Source organism: Hakea prostrata, chromosome 1, assembly GCF_041222555.1.
Source record: "Hakea prostrata isolate BN-2017 chromosome 1, UWA_Hpros_2, whole genome shotgun sequence".
Taxonomy (NCBI): Eukaryota; Viridiplantae; Streptophyta; class Magnoliopsida; order Proteales; family Proteaceae; genus Hakea; species Hakea prostrata.
The window spans coordinates 12,255,283-12,276,431 of record NC_142600.1 but is presented as its reverse complement, the minus strand read 5'-3'; the positions used below and the strand labels follow the sequence as shown (position 1 = coordinate 12,276,431).

Sequence of the window (21,149 nt, the reverse complement as noted above, 5' to 3'; positions counted from 1 at the left end):
GAATAGAATGTAAGTATAAGAGAGAAGAAAAAAATAATGTATATAAACGACGATTTGTCAAACGAGGGAATCCAATAATCACCCACTTTTTTCAAACATGATTTTGTGCAGGAGAGCCCATGGATCAAAAGAATAATCCGAAAAGTTTAATAAAGGTCAACATGGTATTTAACATTTTACAAGATAAGACATGGTATTCTACGTCATGTGAACTCGAGCTTCACTTCAGTGCTGCGCATTCACCGTGAAGCCAACGGTTAATTTCGATCGGGACCATCCATTTCGTTTTATTCAAACACCGAAATGGACGGTTGAGATCAAAATTTTGGTCGAGATTTTGATATCGACCATCGGCTTCACATGCTGCGCATTTAAATGCGCAGCATTGAAGTCACACTATATCACCCATCACCCACTTTTTATTTTATATTTATTTTTTGAATAAAATAAAATGATCAATAACCTTTATAAAGTTGTTATTCCACAACAGCACTAGTCTCTACGTGTTTGGGTTCATGTCTACGTTTGTTTCCAACCATACGTACGACTGACAAATATAATGGAAACCTAAACCATATATCCCTTATCACCGTATCATGGGCCTTATCTCGCCATTATTTGGTTCCTTCTCCCATTATTGATTTCTCCACTCAAATTGAAATCTTAGTTCTCGCAACTCTGCCTACAAGCCTATATAAACAATCATCTTCAACACACATTACCGCTAAGCATAGTAAGAAAACCATGGGATCCTCACTTCTCCCTGCCATAGCAAGAAGGTACTCTCTCTCTCTCTCAAATTTCATTATGGTAAAAATTAAATTTAACCGAAAAAATTAACAGAGGGGAAGTGTTTGATACATTTGCTTGGTAAGAGGGGAGGTAAATGATATTATCCAACTAAAAGGGGTGTAAGTGCTATTTGTCCAGCTAAGAGAGGAGGTAAGTGATATTTACCCTTATTAATTTGAAAGCCTTCCATCGGAGTGGATGGGTTTTTATTGTCATTCATCAACATCAAATCTATGTGTATGATCAACCGAAGAGTGTAAAGCACAAGCTATGTTCTTCTCTCTCTTAGACAAATTTTTGTTGTGTTTTGGAGTAGATTTTTGTTGCGCTTTTCAAGAGATTTAACATAGAAGATGTGCGAAGAGATAATACGGTCTTCATTTTATTAGAATATTATAAAAATGATTTATAGTTAGGTAATCAGCTGACAGCTTCCAAACAACTTTTGTATTTGAAGGCATAAATGGTTTATATTATTCATTTTTAAAAATGGTTGAAAATTATAAAGAAGAACCATACTATGGGGGCCCTAAAAGAGAGTTTTGAAAGAAAAATTTCAAATTGAGATTACGACATACAGATATAAAAACCCTAAAAATATGAGATTTCATGATCCATGGCTATAAGCTTGAGGGAAAGGCATGTAACTGAACTATGGGATTTTATTAGATAAGGATGAGCAATAATTTGGTGCATACATATGTTTAGATGTAAGAGGTCTCAGTATTTATTTCATTTAACTTTACCTTTGTCTTCATATGTTTATTTTCATGCCATTATGCCTCAAAATAAATATCTAAGGGTGACTATATCTAGATAATGCAGTAATGAGTAAGCAATGATGAACTAATGCCAAATTTTAGCAAAAATGTTAAAACATAAATGAGTTAACACTGAGGTCTATCAACTTCAATCACTTTTTTAGGTAAAAAGATTAGTTGTATTTAGTCAATAGAAAAATATATAAAGTAGAATTACAATTAATATACCAAAACAGCATGTTGCGTGCATCTTTTCCAACTCTTAAACATCTATAATAGCCAAGAATGATTTTACCATTTAGTCCACGACTAGGGTTGTGACTGGTTTTACAATAGCCAAAAAAAAAAAAATAAAAAAAATTCATGCAAAGTAATGTTTTGACTTTTTTTTATTATTCAAATTCTTTTACTCAATACTTTTAGATGAAAAAATTACGTAACACATCTTTCCTTTGGGAGCAAGTCTTTCCCCAAGATATTACAAGACACAATTATCTTTCCTTTTCCTGATGACCACATCAATGGGTTGGGCCCATTAAACTCACGACATTATTTTCTTTAACCTAGTTTACGTTTAAACATGTTATAGCTCAATTTCGCAATTACTTAATTGAAACTTGAATAGACTTGTCCAGAATATTCAAATGGCGAGCTAAAGCATGATACGAGATTTATGCACCTTGAGTCCTGGCCCGTTTTGGTCCAACCAAACTGGAGCATTCAATGCTGTGCATTCACCGTGAAACCAACAGTCAATTTCGATTTGGACCATCCATTTCGTTTTATTCAAACACCGAAATGGACGGGCGATTGGTCGAGTTGATATCGCTCACATGCTGCGCATTTAAATGCGCAGCATTGAAGTCACACTATAACCACCCATCACCCACTTTTTATTTTATATTCATTTTTCGAATAAAATAAAATGATCAATAACCTTTATAAAGTTGTTATTCCACAACAACACTAGTCTCTACATGCTTGGGGTTCATGTCTACGTTTGTTTCCAAACATACGTACGATCTGACAAATATAATGGAAACCTAAACCAAATATCCCTTATCCCCGTATAATGGGCCTTATCCCTTATCACCGCCATTATTTGGTTCCCTTCTCCGATTATTGATTTCTCCGGTCAAACTGAAATCTCAATTCAGGCAACTCTGCCTACAAGCTATATATATAAACAATCATCTTCAACACACAATCCTCAACACACAATACCGCTAAGCATAATAAGAAAACCATGGGATCTTCACTTCTCCCTGCCATAGCAAGAAGGTACTCTCTCTCTCTTTCTCTCAAATTTCATTCTGGTCTAGTGAATAGTGAACATAAGCATGTTTGTAATTGTAACTAAACTAACGTACGTGTATATAAAATAGGTTGGAAGGTAAGGTGGCACTGATCACTGGGGGAGCAAGCGGCATCGGAAGGTGCACCGCGGAACTATTCTGCAAGCATGGAGCCAAAGTGATGATCGCCGATATCAAAGACGAGCTGGCCCACACCGTCTGCCGAGAGATAAGCCCCAGCAGCACATCATCATCATCATCATCGGCATCCTTCGTCCATTGCGACGTCACTGTTGAATCGGACGTCCAAAACGCCGTGGACAGCACAGTGTCCAAGTACGGCGCGCTCCATGTCATGTTCAATAACGCAGGCACCTTGGGCACCGTCACACCCACCATCCCCAACGACGACAAGGCCGAATTCGAGAGGGTTCTCAGTACCAACGTCACAGGAGCCTTCTTGGGCACCAAGCACGCCGCACGTGTTATGATTCCCGCGCGTGCTGGCTGCATCATCAACACTGCTAGTGTCTGCTCCTTCACGGCCGGTTTAGCATCTCACTCCTACACCACCTCAAAGCATGCGCTGCTGGGGCTAACCAGGAACACGGCCGTAGATCTGGGAAGATTCGGTATTCGGGTAAACTCTATATCTCCATACCTGGTTATGACTCCCATGGGGAAGGAGCTTCTTAAGGCGCCTGCGTTGGCAACCGAGCAGCAGCAACAGCAGCAGGTATATTCTAACCTTAAAGGAGTGGATATCAAGGTGGAAGACGTGGCTCAGGCAGCTCTGTATTTGGGTAGTGATGAGTCCAAGTACGTGAGTGGGCATAATCTCGTCGTAGATGGGGGCTTCTCCATCTTAAATACTGCTCTCACCGTCTACGATCAACTCGACTAGTCACAGTTTGGTAGCAGAGATCCAGGTGCCATCAGATTGGTAGAATAACAAGTGGAACTACCGTTCCCTATGAGTGACTTCATTTTGTGCCTAGGCGCAAGGGTCACACTATCAAATAAAAGTCTTTTCTTTCCCAAGACCGGGATGACTTGGATCCATATAAGGTTGAAATATGAGTCATGGTTCCAATGTGTGGCGTGTATTAGTTTTCTTTAATGATGAACATTATTCTCAGTTATTTTAATATATTCGATCTCTCATCTTAAAATAAATAAATACATAAATAAAATCCTACAATAATCCAACCAGAATTTGGACAGGCCTGCATTTTTTCCAACCCCAAGTCATGCGAGAGCTATGATTTTAATTTGGCCATAAATGAGCAGGAGTGTGGCCGTGGTTATGGATGGTAGTTAGGTGGCCAAATTTTAAATCTCGACCACTCGTTGCTTTAAACAACTTAATTAAGTACAAAAGAGATGGGACGAATTATTGAGATTTAAATTCGACCACATGACAACCAACCAACCAACCACTATAGGACTGAAGCAAGATCCGGAGAATTTTTTTTTTTTTTTTTTGATAAAAGAATATTAAAATTCATTACTTAAAACTGAAATCACTTACAAGTATTAAATATTGGGGACCAACAAAAAAGGTGCAGGATTCTATGAAACCAGGCCCAGTTATCGGGGGCCCATCCAAAGTTGCAACCTTATCCCATAGGGCCCATACCAGTAAAATAATTCAAGCTATAGGTCAGTTGATTCACAAATCTTTTTCCCCTTCACGTCTTTCTTTTTCACGTGTTTCTTTTTCTATAGTAAGAAGTCTATAAAATTACGAGACATTGGCAATTATGCAAGTTACGAATGGCCTCAGTAATTTGTAAACACAAAGGAAAAGATGGCCTCAATAATGGAGTTACCATCTTTCCCCTTTTAGATGAAAATGGGGTTGAGCAATTTAACTGACCAGTACGATGGCCCTCTGTTGGAGAAAATCCACCAAACAAAAGACGTACACTAATAGAGTTGTGAGTTGTAACATATCGTATCATTTAGGTATTAGTATTCGCCATTGCATGTGCACCCAGATGCAGGGGCGGAGCTGGGATTGAACATTGGGGATCAAATATACCTTGGGCAATGCGGGACCCACCGTGGGTCCCATCTCCTAAAATTTTATTATATTTTGACGTGTGGGGCCTACATTAAAAATTTAGGTAAATAAAGCTGAAATTCTAAGCGAGATTTGAATTTCTATTAATAGAAATGAAATTTTAGAAAAATGTTTAAGGATTAAAAAAAATCGATGATTATGATTAGATTTGATAAAAATCAATGGTTGAATTCTAACGAGATTCAAATTGCTATTAATAGAATCAAATTTTAGGAGAAAGAAAGAACAACTAAATAAAAAAATAAAATTATTCTTTTTGAAATGAATAATAGAAAAATCGTGAGTGTGAGAGAGAGAGGAATAATTTGAGAAAGAGAGTGAATACTGATAACTGTGGAGAGGATTTCAGAAAATTCCAATATCTCCTAACTACTCCAATATTTTGTGAGACATGTGAGAAAAATGAGAGAGAAGAAATAGTAATAAAAGAGGAGATTCATGAGAGAATAAATAGGAATAAAAATATGAGAGAGAATATAAGGAAAAATTCATGGATCGTGAGTTCGTTTTTAATTAGAATTTAACCATTTATTCCTTAAAACTAGGGGTTTAATGATAAACATTTGATTATGATTAAAAATGACATTTGTACCCATCATTTATATCTTAAATTTTTATTTTTAATTTTTGAAGGGGACCAAATAATGGTATTTCATACGTAAAGTGAGAAAAATTAGGAAAATATGTAGGCATTTTTAAATTTTCAAAAATACGGGGGCTATGGCCCCTTCGGTCCTTACGTGGCTTCCCCCGCCTGCGGATGTATGCTTGGCTCTATTCTGATAGGATCTCTGCTTGACTTGCAAACCTGTTGCCATTTCAGAATTATTCCCTTGCATGAAAGGGAGCCTTGCGTGGATCCAAGACATTCACAAGCACTAGTTTGTATTTAGGGCGCCAGATATAGATCAAATAGTATTGAACCTACCTGGAATTGGATTTTGGTATATAAGTGCATGCGGAGCTGTCTCTCTCTCTACTCAACATATGAGGAGACCAAAGGAGTTGTTAATGATTAAAATAGTCATTCTTCCCTGAATACTCCGATCAACGGGTTCAATACAGTTATCTCGACCGTAATGCTAATGGACGGTCCGACCATCATGTTAAAGGTGCCCGATCAAGATAGACTTTTATCACTTGTCAACTACCTAGAAGAATAAGTCAAGTAAATAACTCTTCTAGAGTTACTTTCCTAATACAACTCTTTTTAAAGTAATATTTTGAGTCTAACTCTCATATCTAGAACTATATAAACACCTCAAACAAGCATAAGAAAGTAAGTATTCAAATCTAATGTGATCGATTACTTGAATTCTCTATTGAGTAGTTGAGATCATATATCATTGGTACTGATTTGCTCGTCGGAGATGTACTTCGACCCCCAAGGTCGAACAAGTATTTTACAAAAACAAGACAGGAAAGGACGAGCAGGATTTTGTATCAACAGGAGTAAACTCAGATCTTTTAATGATAAGAGTTCTTATGCGTTTGATTAATATAAGTTGGGTGCGAACGTAAGGTGGCATTGATAAATGGCGGAGCTAATTGGAAGTTGCACCATTGAGCTGTCTTGCAGGGCCGACCTTACTTCAATCATGTGCATTTAATGTATAATGGTAAGATCTATATATTTCGGTCAGTGGAATTGAGATTTTGTCAAGATTTCGTATCAGACCTGTTAAAATTTCGTTTGACCGTTAATGCACATGATTGAAGCAATTTTGTCAACAAACATTGGTAGCAAAGTGATGATCACAGATTTCAATGAAGAGATGGCCCACTCTTAGCTGTGCATCCCTTTGTGCACAGCGACTTCACCATGGAACTCATCGTCCGGAACGCCGTAGACGCGGCAGTGTCCAAGTACAGCGCTCTATAAATCTGAAAATGTTAGGATATTTTGCTTGACTTGCAAGCACTGATTGGCATTAATCACGGAAGGACAACTGTGGCTCGGCTTGGAATATAATCTAAAATGCCAATTGAATGGATTACTTCCTCTTGCTGAGATCCAAATTCTAATAGAGAAGAAGAAAAAATAAAGAATTCATAGAATTTTACTGAGAATGTGAAACCCTTCTTGCATTTATGCAATTGGAATTTGGAAGGTTGGAACCTCCCTTTTTTTTTTTCCATCTCAACTCTGGAGATCCATTATCTTCACACGTAGCAGAGTTTTCTGCCATTAAAAGCACTTGATAATGTCCAATCAGCCAACAAACCAGCAGAGACTTGTGAAATTTGCGTGAAATGTGGACTTCTGATTGCTGATAATACCACTTTGAAAATCATTAGAAATGAAAGAATAGGTGGACTGCCAACACGTGATGCGTTAAGTTTTGAAATTCATTAGTCATGGTCGACAGGTAGATGGATAAACTTTCGCACAAGAAACAAGAAAGAGATTCCTCAGAAGTGTTTTAATTAAGTTCTACTTCTACCTCTATCTTATCTTGTCAGAGAAAATAATTTCTTCTAGATTCCCAAGTCAATAGACCTACTGATCAGGATGGCCATTAGCAACCGTGAGCCCTCTAAACAGCCGCATTGTTCGTCGATACAATCAATCTAATCTCTACTATAAACTAACCCATAACAAATTGAATATCGAAACAGGTTGGCTGGGCGAAGAATGATGGAAGGAGCAGCTCTCACCGCTAAAAGGTAATTCAGGAATTTTTATTTTTTATTTTTTTGAGTTCTTAACGATCGAATTAGGACTTCCAGAATTTAAGTTGCATGTCAATATTAATGATCTGTATCTTCTGCGAGCTTCGAATCAGGTTGGAAGGCAAAGTGGCTGTCATAACCGGGGGAGCTAGTGGGATTGGAGCAAGCACTGCAAGGCTTTTTGTTCAACACGGCGCTAAGGTCATTGTAGCCGATGTCCAAGATGATCTGGGCAACTCTCTCTGTCAACAACTGAGCTCCGATTATCATGATAAGACCGTCATCACCTTCGTCCACTGCGACGTGACCAACGAAGACGACGTCCGTAACGCCGTTGACATGGCAGTCTCCAAGTATGGGAAGCTCGATATCATGTTCAACAACGCCGGCGTTGGGGGCCAGTTGAACGCATCAGTCTTGGAGGCCGAAGCAGAAAACTTCAAGAAAGTATTGAATGTGAACGTGTGTGGTGGGTTCTTAGGAGCCAAGCATGCAGCAAGGGTGATGATCCCATCGAAGAAGGGCACCATAATCTTCACTTCCAGTGCAGCTTCAGTGATTGAGATTGGGGTACCAGTTGCTTATGCCGCATCGAAGCATGCTGTGGTGGGGTTAACCAAGAACTTATGCGTGGAATTGGGAAATTTTGGAATCAGGGTGAATTGCATCTCTCCCTTCGCAGTTGTAACCCCACTGCTAAAACAGGCGTTTGAGCCAATGCTGGAAGACACCGTGATCGAAGGGATCGTATCACAGGCTGCAAACCTGAAAGGGGTGAATACCAAGGCAGAGGACATCGCACAGGCGGCTCTCTACTTGGCTAGCGATGATTCCAAGTATGTTAGTGGCCTCAATCTTGTTGTCGATGGGGGTTTCAGCACTATTAATCCATCTTTCTCGAGTGGCACGGCCAATGCCTCCAACCTTCCCTGCACGCCTCCTTCTCCTCCTCCTCCTCCTCAGTAAAGATTAATTAGTCATCTACTGGTTCATGGTTCCCGAAATAAAGATAATAGTCGTCTGTTGATCAAAGACTACTAGTATTGCGATTTTGACATGAAATCATGCTTTAATTTGTATTTATTTCTAATGCCTTTAATTAGTATTTATATCTAGAGACATAAAAAGGAGGATTTGGATTTACTCCACCTGAGCCCACGGTACAGATAACTTTTTTCCTCTCAGTCCGCCTGACACAGGCCACCCTGGGCCGGCCCTGAGACGAATAGTACACTGTACACCTAGGTGAAGAGGATCTGGACGCGAGATGTAAATAGGGCGTCCGGATCACCGACCCCGACGGGGAGAACAAAGTGCTCCCTGACTCTTTCTGACCACATATATCAGTGGGCCATCAGTGGGGCCCACGGTAAAAAATATTTTTTGAAAAAAATAAAAAAACAACTTTTTCAACACCAGTGGGCCCCACTGATATATGAGGTCAGGAAGCCATGGGTTTAAATAAATGCTTATTATAGATAATCTCATTGGATTACATACATACCTTTAACCTGGCCAAGTAAGAATTGAGATGGACCGTTCTTTACTCTTATTCCTCGGAAGAAGATTTCAAACATAATGATGGACCTCAATGTGGGAGACTTTTACTTCTCCGATCTTGTCTTCGACAATTGTTTTTTCCCATGATATGAGATGAGATGTTAATTATAATCGTTGAATAATTTATCACCATGCATGTGTTACAATTCTAATAGTTAATTAGTGGAAATTACAGCGATTGTTAATTATAATGGATTGCATAACCCTGCTGTAGTCATTACTGGAGAAGAAGAAAAGTCATATCTACTTCAGACATACTGATGGACTTAAACTTAGGAGATTTCTGCTTCTCCAATCTTTTCATCGCCACATATCTTTTACATTTTTTTTTTTTAAATTTAATGTGGGGGGGGGGGGGGGGGGGGGGGGGGGGGGGGGGGGGGGGGGGGGGGGGGCCACCCCCGGCCCAATTCCCCCCCTCGCAGAGAAGGCATTAAATGGACAGATTAACAATACAAAGCATGCATGATTTTATTTCAATTTTCTTAGATTAACTAACGCCCACTCTAGGTTCAAGTAAGATCGAAATTAAACAAGAGAAATTGTTTTTACTGCGGAGGAGGAGGAGGAGGAGGAGGCGTGCAGGGAGGAAGGTTGCAGGCGGCATTGGCCATAACATAGGAAAAAGCTGGATTAGTAGTGCTGAAACCGCCATCGACAACAAGATTGAGGCCACTGACATACTTGGAATCATCGCTAGCCAAGTAGAGAGCCGCCTGTGCGATGTCCTCTGCCTTAATATTCACCCCTTTCAGGTTTGCAGACTTCGATACAATCTCTTCAATCGCGGTGTCTTCCAGCATTGGCTCAAACGCCTGCCTTAGCAGTGGGGTTAACACTCCGTAGGGAGAGATGCAGTTCACCCTGATCCCAGATTTTCCCAACTCCACACATAAGTTCTTCGTTAACCCCACCACAGCATGCTTCGATGCGGCATAAGCAAGCGGTGCCCCAACAGCAACCACTGAAATTGAACTGCAAGTGAAGATTATGGTGCCCTTCGTCTTTGATGGGATCATCACCCTTGCCGCGTGCTTGGCTCCTAAGAACCCACCACACACGTTCACATCCAATACTTTCTTGAAGTTTTCAGCTTCGGCATCCAAGACTGATGAGTTCAACTTGCCTCCGATGCCGGCGTTGTTGAACATGATGTCGAGCTTCCCGTACTTGGAGATTGCCGTGTCGACGGCGTTACGGACGTGGTCTTCGTTGGTCACATCGCAGTGGACGAAGGTGATGACGTTCTTATCATGATAATCGGAGCTCAGTTGTTGACAGAGAGAGTTGCCCAGATCATCTTGGAGGTCGGCTATAATGACCTTAATTAGCGCCGTGTTGAACAAAAAGCCTTGCTGTGCTTGCTCCAATCCCACTAGCTCCCCCGGTTATCACCGCTACCTTGCCTTCCAACCTGCATTTTTACGAGACATGTACAGATCGATCAATAGCATGCATGGATTTTCAAATTCTGGGTTTCCTAACTAGTTAAAAACTCAAACAAAAAAATTCAGGAACCTAGAATTAACTTTTAGCAGTGAGAGAACCTCCTTCCATCGTTCTTCGACCTGTTTCGATAATTTGAATTTGTTGTGCGACTCTTTGCAACAAAGATATAATAGGGTTCCACACTTACACTACACTCGAGAAGGAAAGACTAGAGAGTAGACTGATTACAAATAAACAGGATAACTCAGCTACATGGGCCAACTTGGCTCGTGGAGGATTCCATGGAAAATTATTTTTCCGATATTGGCAACTGTAACTGACATCTAGAGCAAATTTTCAATAGTGGGCCACGAATTGCAAGTGCTAACGTTTTTTTCTTTTTCTTTCTTTCTTTCTTAAATTGCTTTTAATATTATTACTATCAAAAGCAAAAGCTTGTCTGGATCTCGAGAATGGAGACAATAAAATTATGGTGCGACCCTGGATTTTGGTGTCTAGACAAAAGGAATTCAGAGGGAAAGCGCACCAATTTACAAGACTGGGGATTTGAGAAGAAGGCGCACAGAGACAACTTTCCCTTGGTGTGTTTGCTAGCTAACATAGTTAAAATCCATAAATCTTAAATTTTAAGATTTCTTTGATGAACTCTTAATTAAATCAATATTTTCCTTATGTGGAAAAGAAATCAAACATGCATTCCCTCCGTTCTAATTATGCGTGAAATCAAAAATTGATTACTGCAATTTCAAATGCATTATAGTTAGATTTGACTTTTGAGGTATTTATTTTTATTGTAAAATTAAAACAAATTCATTTTTCATGTCAACCACAGGTCCACAGTGTAGGTTTACTAAATACTCAGAAAATAATTGTTACTTCAGTTACCTAGGCGTAGACAAACAGTGCTGCTTTCTAAGAATTACAAAAATATGAATAAAACATAACTATAGTTGTGCAAAATCCATTCGCTATTCATAGTTTTGTTTGACCTCTTAAATAAGAAATTCACCACCTCAGCAGACAAATTATTGAAAATATTCAGGAGAATATTCTACAATACCTGTTGGGACTAGGCATTTCCATTTAAAATTACAGTCCCCTTATGTTGATTAAAGGATAAATTATAGATTTGTTTCAAATAAATATTTATATATATACCATGTTGTTGTTGGTTTAATTTTCACTAATGGTCTTCAATATCATATCATTATAATATTTTTCTCTTCCTGATCATTCATAACACTTGACCACTTAAAAAATCTAAGTGACAGATGGTTTAAAAGATCAAAGATTGTTAAAAATGTGCAAGAGATTTATGGAAAGAGTCTCCTTTAACTTCCATTAAAGTCTTCTTTTGTGTGTATGCATAGTTCTTAGAGGATATTTTCTTCTCCGAATTTAAAAAAAAATAAGAATACTTGAACATTAAAAAGAAGCAAGTTTCATCAGATGGGTAGAACAAGTCACTGTTGTACAGTACTAGAACTGTTCTATATGAGTGGCTTCAATTTGTCCATGCTTGTGCCTATGTGCAAGGATTACACTGTCAAATAAAAGTCATTAGTCTTCTAATTTTTTTAGAAATTGTTATTAAATTATAATGAATAAAAGTCAACTGCATAACTAATTCTAAAAAACCTATTTCCCCTATCAAGATCAACACAGTTGATATCATATAAAAGTAAGAAATATCGGGTTGCATGTTCAGCCCGCGATGACTTGGACATGATAAAGTTGAATATTTTGGCCTGGTGAGGTGAGTTAAGGGATTTTTTTGGGTCAAAAGTGAGTTAAGGGTTTAAGGACACATTTGATAACTCAGACAAAAATAATTTGTAATGATTCTTGTTAGGAAGCAAAAAATTTGCAAACACTGTTTGATAAATTGTTTTGTTTTAGGATGACTTTTGCAACATAAATTGGAATTTACAAAATTTTTTGATTCAACACTTCTATACGTCCACCGCTTAACAAATTAATATTTTACCCTCTACATATTAATATTCATTTCTCTCGTCTTAATCCCTGCTTACACCATCTCCGATCAATTAAAAGATCAACTGAACTAGTTTTCACAATTTGCTGGCAGATATCAAAGGTGTACATTTTATTACCAAAAATAATATAAAAGTCAAAAAGGTGTATATTTTAAAGGGCTAGGTTCAGGCATGATGTTTCGATCTAAACAAGTTATTTAAATCAGACAAGAAAGCAAGGCATGTGTTTCGATCTTAAACAACTCTTTTGATTTTGAAGGCATGATGTTTCGACTTAAACAACTCTTTGATTCGAATGCTAACAACGCATCGGTTCAAAGATTTGAATTTGCATTTGATTTTTTTCATTTTTTTTTTTTTTTTTTTTTTTTTAAAAAGGGAAAAAGAAAAAGGGCAAAGCCAAAAGTGTAATTTGTCCTTAAATTGACTTTTCAATTACGTAGGATCTGAAAAATGATATAGACCAAACGGGAGACCAAAATTTCCCGGTACATCCCACTAGCCCAAAAATGTACAAATCAAAAGGCGTACATTTAGAAAAATGATTTAAACCTGAAAGGCACGAAAAAGTTTGGATTGTGCAATGACCCAAGAAGAAAGCTGAAGTTTAATCAGATTCGATCCCACAGCCCAAATGCAATTCTTGTCCTGCACATTTATTGCGCAGGACCCAAGAAGACAGCAAGTTTGGTCAGATTGGCAGGATCGAAATCCCATTAACTCTTTACCAAAACAAAACAATAAAATCCCATTAATTAATTAACTAGAATTACCCAACCAGACTTGGATCGATCCTAGTCGTGGTTACCCTTCAGATCTGCGGAGAGAGTCATACATTTCCCACTTGTAAATTTCAAAAAGCAATGCTTATGTATGAAGAAGTTCAAATCAATCTTGAAACAAGAACGCTACACAACACAACACAAGTTCAAACTGGATTAAATCAAATCATTCTTTAATTTCAATCGATTACAATTCGGCTTAGGATATATAATCTAAGCAGCCAATTGGTATCGATTACTTCCCATGGCTGAGATTCAAACTCTAATGGAGGAGAAGACGAGGAATGACTGAGAGGAAGCAACTTCAGCGAGTGTGGGACTCAGAGAAGCAGATGGGAAATGTAGAGGAAGAATCCGTAACGTAAGGTTCAATGCTTTTTATCAAGACATCAGAAAAGAGTGATGAGATAACATCGTTTGGAGATGACTGATAAAATGACATAAAAATCAGTCAAAGTCAGGAATCATTCGAATAGAGTATTAGGATTAATAGTCAAGATTCAAAGAAGAAAATTTGGATTTGTAAAAGAGTGGTATGACAAATTTACTCTCCGTAAGCAACCTAAATTCTTAGTTTTATAAGTAGTTTTTGTAAAACAGAAATAGGATGATTTTATCTAATAAAAGAAAATTGTCAAAAAACAAGTACTTACTTTTGACAATATCATCTCCATAATTCCCCAAATTTAATGTTTGCAATACTTTTGTAGGTGCTCTCTATAGTATGAAATAGGATAATTTTATCCAAGAGCAATATTAGGTATAGGTCTTCTGTCTTTAATTTTAAAAAAAAAAAATTTGAGTTTAAAGGCTCTCATATGGATTTCTAGGTCAACATTGATCTTTCCCCATAAGGAGACTCCACCGGTTGGTTGTTAATAATGCTGAAAGAGCTGCAATGTTGTTTCTTTCTACATTCAAGACCAATAATGTTGATGGGTTTACAAGAGGGCCAAATGCTGGCTCCCATGAAGAGGATGGGCAACTACATGTGCTGGATTATTTCAAAAAAAAATTTTTATTATTATTTTTTTGGTACAAAGGCACTTTTTATGATAAGGGATAGGGATATTACATATGCCACCGGTAGGAGTTAAACTCATGACCTCTCCACTGAGAAGTCAGGTTCCTAACCATCCTAATCGTGACGAGTCAAAAAAGGTCTTGGTAGCGTGTGATGCTAGTTTTTTATCAAGTGATGAAGCCATAATTTCTTTTTTTTTTGGCCGGGGTTGGGGTTAGTTCCCTTCATTTGATGTAATGTTTTAGATAGATGTTCGGAGGCTATCAGCTTTGATTGATGCAAGGAACAAACTTTCGTTCGCCGGAGAAAAAAACTTCCTAGGTTATATTATATATATATAATACACACCCACACGTCAACGTCAATCTCTATGTAATATTTTAAAAACATAAAATAATATTAGTCTTGACTATTTTTCTCTCCAAATCATTAATACAAAATTTGAAAAAACAACAAAAACACTTCAATGAGTCACATCATGTACCTGCAAACTGCAAAATATCGATTGAAAATTTTAAAAAGTAATAAAATATTGAACTTGTCAAATTAATATACTTATGTTTATGTTTTGCTTTTTTTGTTTTTTATAATCCTGTGGTTTAACAACAACATCCACGTGTGGCTCAAATTTCAAATAGCACTCAACCACAAATTAAAAAACACGAAAAACAGCGAGAAATACCGATATATCGCGATATTTTGCCAGTTTGACGATATATTGCAAATATCGTTTTGCCCCCTGATATGGTTTCGGCGAAACCCATACCGAATTTGGGCGAAATTAAGTTCCTTGGATTGATGTTTGTGATTTTGCTTATGTTTCAAGAATGTCTAATATCTTAAAAAAAATTTGAAACCCGGTTAAGCTTTCACAGGAAATCAAGGGGCATGAGTTCTTAATTTACATCAAGTCTCACCCATGGTTTTCCCTTTCGCTCTACCATATATAAAAGTTCCATTGGTGATTTATGGGTTTAACATCTCCAACAAAAGTCGACAAGAATGGTAAAAGTAGACTCAAATCGTTAATCCTCCTACTTTTTTATGCATTTGCATCTAATTCTCAATTTTCTTCCCATGGTTTCCTCATCGCCACCTGTGGAGATCCAGTATGATCATCGCACCTGAATTAAAGCAGCTGAGTTTTCTGCCATTAAAAGCACTTGATAGCGTCCAAGTAGCCAACAAATTAACCATCAGAGAAATGTGAAATTTGCGTGAAATGTAATCTGATTCTAATCATGATAACACGTGAGAATAATTAGACATGAAAAAGATTGCTCGACTGCTAACACGTGAAGTGTTTTGAAAATCATAGACATTGTCGACTGCTAGTTAGATGGATAAATTTCCACATACCAAACACAAGAAAAAGATTGCTCGAGAAATTAGCAGCCATTCACCCTCCTTAATTGTAAGCAAACACGCTAAAGAATAAACACTAAGCCCTTTCATGGCTCAGGTTCAAACTTAATTAATATGAGAGTAAAACTCTTATCAAATCGATAATAATGAATTTATTAGGACAATTAAGACTGCTGGATAGCCACTATCCTATTTAAGTGCAGCAGAGGTTGTGAACTCTTATCATGCCGAGAAAAGATTTTCTTCTAGATTCCCTTCTGAGCCAAGTCGACCAAGAGACCTATAGAGTGTAGCCATTAGCGACGGGAGCTCTCTAAGCAGTCGGCGTTCTTCCTCGATCGATATAATCAATCTACTCTGATCTCCTTCTCGAGTGTAAGTGTGCAACCATAAATCGATCTCATCTATTACGATTATTTAAGCCTTGACAAATTGAAATTATCGGAACAGGTCGGCTGGGCGAAGAAACATGGAAGGAGGTGCTCTTACCGCTAAAAGGTAATTCCAGATTTTTTTGAGTTCTTAATGATCGAATTAGGATTTCCAGAATTTAACGGTGCATGCATGTCAATTATGATCTTAATCTTTTGCGAGCTTCGAATCAGGTTGGAAGGCAAAGTAGCTGTCATAACTGGGGGAGCTAGTGGGATTGGAGCAAGCACTGCAAGGCTTTTTGTTCAACACGGCGCTAAGGTCATTATAGCCGACGTCCAAGATGATCTGGGCAACTCTCTCTGTCAACAACTGAGCTCTGATTATCATGATAAGACCATCATCACCTTCGTCCACTGCGACGTGACCAACGAAGACGACGTCCGTAACGCCGTCGACATGGCGGTCTCCAAGTATGGGAAGCTCGACATCATGTTCAACAACGCCGGCATCGGAGGCAAGTTTAACTTATCAGTCTTGGATGCCGAAGCTGGAAACTTCAAGAAAGTATTGGATGTGAACGTGTGTGGTGGGTTCTTAGGAGCCAAGCACGCAGCAAGGGTGATGATCCCATCAAAGACGAAGGGCACCATAATCTTCACTTCCAGCGTAACTTCAGTGTCTGCATGTGAGGCATTGCATGCTTATGTTGCATCGAAGCATGCTGTAGTTGGGTTAACGAAGAACTTATGTGTTGAATTTGGAAAGTTTGGAATCAGGGTGAACTGCATCTCTCCCTACGGAGTGTTAACCCCACTGCATAGGCAGGCGTTTGAGCCAATGCTGGAAGACTCCGCGATTGAAGAGATCGTCTCACAGGCTGCAAACCTGAAAGGGGTGAATATTAAGGTAGAGGACGTCGCACAGGCTGCTCTCTACTTGGCTAGCGATGATTCAAAGTATGTTAGTGGCCTCAGTCTTGTTGTGGATGGCGGCTTCAGCACTACTAATCCAGCTTTCTCGCGTGGCACGGCCAATGCCTGTAACCTCCCTGCTCGCCTCCACCTCGTCAGTAAAGCGTAGTCATTGTATTGGTTCTTCGTTCCCGAAATAAACATAATAGCCTCTCTTAATCTAAGACTAATATTGAAATAAAATGCCAATATAGAGCTGTTCTAGCGGTTGAAACCAACACTTCTTAGTGAAGAGGTTGTGGGTTTGACTATCGCTGAGGCATATTAATAATCCCATCCCCGGCTTAATAAAGCCCCGTTGTTCAAATATATATATATACAGATTTAAAGACCTGAAGAATTTAAATTTCCTCCACTCAAGTACAAGGAGACCCCAACTTTTCCCTCTCAGCCACCTAACACAGGTCACCCCAGACCCTTCTATCATACTGTGTTAGGTGGGCTGTGGTATGAAAAGTTGGATACACCGTGCACTCAGGTGCAGAGGATCTGGACGTCAGATGCAAATGGGCCACGGTTTTTATGGTGACTACATGGTAGTACTTTAAATAAATGCTTATTATAGATAATCGGATTACATAACTTTAATCAAGCCAAGTAAGAATTGAGATGCACTGTTCTTTAGTCTTATTCCCTGGGAAGAAGACTAGTCATCCCCGGCCATCTTCAGACATAATGATGGACCTAAATGTTGGGGACCTATGCTTCTCCGGTCTTCTCATCAACTCACATCTTTAACAAAAAAAAAAAATTAATATGAAATTTTAATTATAATACAAGCGAATTGAAAGACATTGATAATCATATAAGTTCCTAATGGCCTCAATAATTTCTAGCTGAAAAAGACAGAATGGCCTCAATAATGACCCATATGGAGGCCCACTGTTGCAGAAAATCCATCTCCTTTTTGGATATTAAGCCAAGTTCAAGCCCGAGCCCATTATTAGATTTTTGAAAGGCAAGGCAATGCCATTCCGATATTTATCCAAAAGCTTTTTACATGCATGCCTTCGGCTCTGCCTCAGAACTCGTGACACTTCTTTAGTTGTACTCAAAATTAGATGAGTAATTTACAAAGGAGGAAGAGTTCGGTGAATCACTGTCTGTTGGAATCTGTTCAGGCATCTCCATGTTGGGGGGTTTTCACTTTTCATTCAAGCATTTAAAAGGTTTTAATCAATCTGAATATTCAAACGAAGCAATGACTTTTTAATTTTCATGAATTTTGGAAATTATTTTCGTGGCTTTAATTGCACTTAGATACTTTGTTTTCAGACATGGATGATATTCCTTTTGAGGGAAATTGTTTGGGTGCTGCTTACAGTGCTGTATATTAATTGCACAGACTTGAAGTCGAGCTCCGTTTTGGATGGTATGAGGATGATGAATAGTCAACTTTGTCATAAATAAGAAAAATTTATTATAAATCCACATCAGGCACCCATCCTTTGCATTACCCTGAAAAAATGACGTAAAAACCATTTGAGTTAGAAAAAATTCAGATAAAATATCAAAATAAAATAACCCAAAAGAAAATTTGTCTTTAACTTCTAAATTTTTTATTTAACAAATTCACAACCTAAAGTGCCTTGATAAATTTTCCTCATAACAAACCTTTGCAAATGAATAGATAATTTTGTCCAGTAAAAGTGATTTTTCATTAACAAATTAAATAGGACTCTTTTGATCTGTAATCAATAATAGCTATTACCTCTCACAAAAATCAACTAAAAATGTACTTTTAAAAGTTAGCACTGCTTAAGTTAAACAGAAAAGACCATAATATCATTATTTACCTATCTTAATAATAATTGAAATGAGATACTTTTATTGACCTACTTAGTCTCTCGCTATAAATCAAGCTAAAGGAGTAAAGGGCATGGATTCCTTGCATTATGCCTCGTTGCTTGGTTTTTCCTTATTGCTTCATTATAGTAAACTCACTCCACCACTAGATTTGTGATTCCGCAACTACGTTATCTCAGCCTAAACCTCATAAGTTTACATGATGGCTTATGAGTTCAATATCTAAACAAAAATTTCTAAACGAAAGAAAAAGTTCTACAACAAAATTTAATAAGAATAATTAATAAACCCTAACCCTCGATCTCCTTCACATAATTTTATTGTCCCTATCCCTCGGGATCTATTATCATCGAATAGTAAAGACACTTTACTATTAAAAATACTTGATAAAGTCAAATCAGCCTTGAAACCATTAAAAAAGTAGTCTGTGAAATTAGAGTGACCTACACCTTTTGATGATAATAATAATAAGAATAATTTTCAGTTGGATTTCCTAAGGTATGGACTATCTGCATTATTGGCTGCTGCATTCACTTGAGTGCTGACATTAAACAACTGACAGACTTCATGAAGGACTGCATAGTCAGACCGATGATAATCACAATGGGGTCTAGGGTCAATGTGACAAGTTTATTTTCTATTTGGTATTACGTATATTTATGTTGTGTTTTGCTAAGTATTGTATGTAAAGTTACTTAATAATTATATCGCAATCTTGGGAAAATAAAAATCTTTTTGTTTCAATTCAATGGACTTGATTTTGTACCTGGAAGACTTTTCTTGTAAACGACCAAAATTCCCCACCAATCCACTTAAATGGGATAGCGACTGAAAGAGATATTTCTTGTCCTGAATTTTCAATGGTGGACTTTGTGTACGGAAGGCAACTGCAAGAGCACAGTGAGTTTGTTCACCTCGACCATGCAAAGTCTTCTTGTTTGTCAATCGAATTCTCATCTGTATGAGATGGCAGAAACCACAGTGATATTCTTGCTACAAAGACTGAGTTCTTTAATATTGCAAGAGAATGAAGCTTCTACAGATCTGCTACATCAAATCCAACAGCTTGTGGAGATCGAAAGCTTTCTTGGAGATAATAGTTTAGAAGATCAAAGATTGTTAAAATGTGCAAGAGATTTATGGAGAGTCTACTTTATCTTCCATTAGTCTTCTTTTGTGTGTGTGTATGCACAGTTCTCAGAGGATATTTTTCTCCAGTTTTTGGAAAAGAAAAGAATACTTGAACATTAAAAGCATGCAAGTTTGATCAGATTGGTAGAACAAGTCGTTGTTGTGCAGTACTGGATTGGTAGAAAAATAATTTTTAATGATTCTTGTTTCGAAGCAAAAAATTTGCAAAACCTGTTTGATAAATTGTTTCGTTTTCGGATGATTTTTACTACATAAATTGGAATTTACAAAAAAAATTGATTCGACACGCCCACGTCCACGTAGATGGTGGCTTCTCCGTCTTAATTCCTGCTTACACCATCTCCGATCAATTAAAAGATCAACTGAAGTAGTTTTTCACAATTTGGTTGCAGAGATCAAACATTTATATTTTAGAAAAATCATTTAAAGCTGAAAGGAAGCAAGTTTGGTCAGATTGGCAGAAGCCGTCGATTCTTTCTGTTTAAAGCAACTGATCGAAGTCCCATTAATTTTTACCAAAAAAAAGTCCCATTGATTAAATAGAATTACCCAGCCAGACTAGGATCGATCCTAGTCGTGGTTACGCGTTACCCTTCAGATCTGCGGAGAAAGTCATACATTTCCCACTTGTAAATTTGAAAAACCAATGCTTATGTATGAAGAAGTTCAAATCAATCTTGAAACAAGAACGCTAGACAACACAAGTTCAAACTGGAATAAAAATAAATTGATTTTTTCTTGATTTGATTAAATCAAATTATTCTTTAATTTCTATCGATTACAATTCGGCTTGGGATGTATAATCTAAGCAGCCAGTTGGTATCGATTACTTACCGTGGCTGAGATTCAAACTCCAATAGAGGAGAATATGAAGAATGACTGAGAGGAAGCAGCTTCAACGACTGTGGGACTTGTTTGGAAAAATACCGATAGACGGTTCACTATTTCTCCTCCTGTGTAAAAGATCTACAGAGAAAAATAATACAAAAAATGTATTTGTGAATAGTGCCGGTGTGGCAGGGCCCACGTGAATAGTACTTTTGTGGGACCCTCGTGAAGGA

General features: G+C 37.8%; 2 protein-coding genes and 2 pseudogenes across 3 annotated transcripts; 3 read left to right on the top strand and 1 right to left on the bottom strand.

Moving 5' to 3' along the window:
- The first annotated feature begins 2,740 nt into the window (after positions 1–2,740).
- On the top strand, positions 2,741–4,047 carry LOC149027531 (secoisolariciresinol dehydrogenase-like). The gene is made up of 2 exons (XM_089163462.1): positions 2,741–2,834; positions 2,939–4,047. Exons 1-2 carry the CDS (start codon positions 2,800–2,802, stop codon positions 3,750–3,752), a joined length of 849 nt encoding a protein of 282 aa, XP_089019588.1. The 5' UTR covers positions 2,741–2,799; the 3' UTR covers positions 3,753–4,047.
- Positions 4,048–7,264: 3,217 nt separating this feature from the next.
- LOC149027530 (short chain aldehyde dehydrogenase 1-like) lies at positions 7,265–8,776 on the top strand. The gene is made up of 3 exons (XM_089146938.1): positions 7,265–7,462; positions 7,554–7,601; positions 7,721–8,776. Exons 2-3 carry the CDS (start codon positions 7,570–7,572, stop codon positions 8,571–8,573), a joined length of 885 nt encoding a protein of 294 aa, XP_089003064.1. The 5' UTR covers positions 7,265–7,462; positions 7,554–7,569; the 3' UTR covers positions 8,574–8,776.
- A 939-nt stretch (positions 8,777–9,715) lies between these two features.
- Positions 9,716–10,589, bottom strand: LOC149027529 (short chain aldehyde dehydrogenase 1 pseudogene; annotated as a pseudogene).
- Positions 10,590–16,034: 5,445 nt separating this feature from the next.
- Positions 16,035–17,239, top strand: LOC149027528 (short chain aldehyde dehydrogenase 1 pseudogene; annotated as a pseudogene). Its single transcript, XR_016174031.1, has 3 exons — positions 16,035–16,159; positions 16,235–16,282; positions 16,390–17,239. The product of XR_016174031.1 is annotated as a short chain aldehyde dehydrogenase 1 pseudogene (transcript).
- The last annotated feature ends 3,910 nt before the right edge of the window (positions 17,240–21,149 follow it).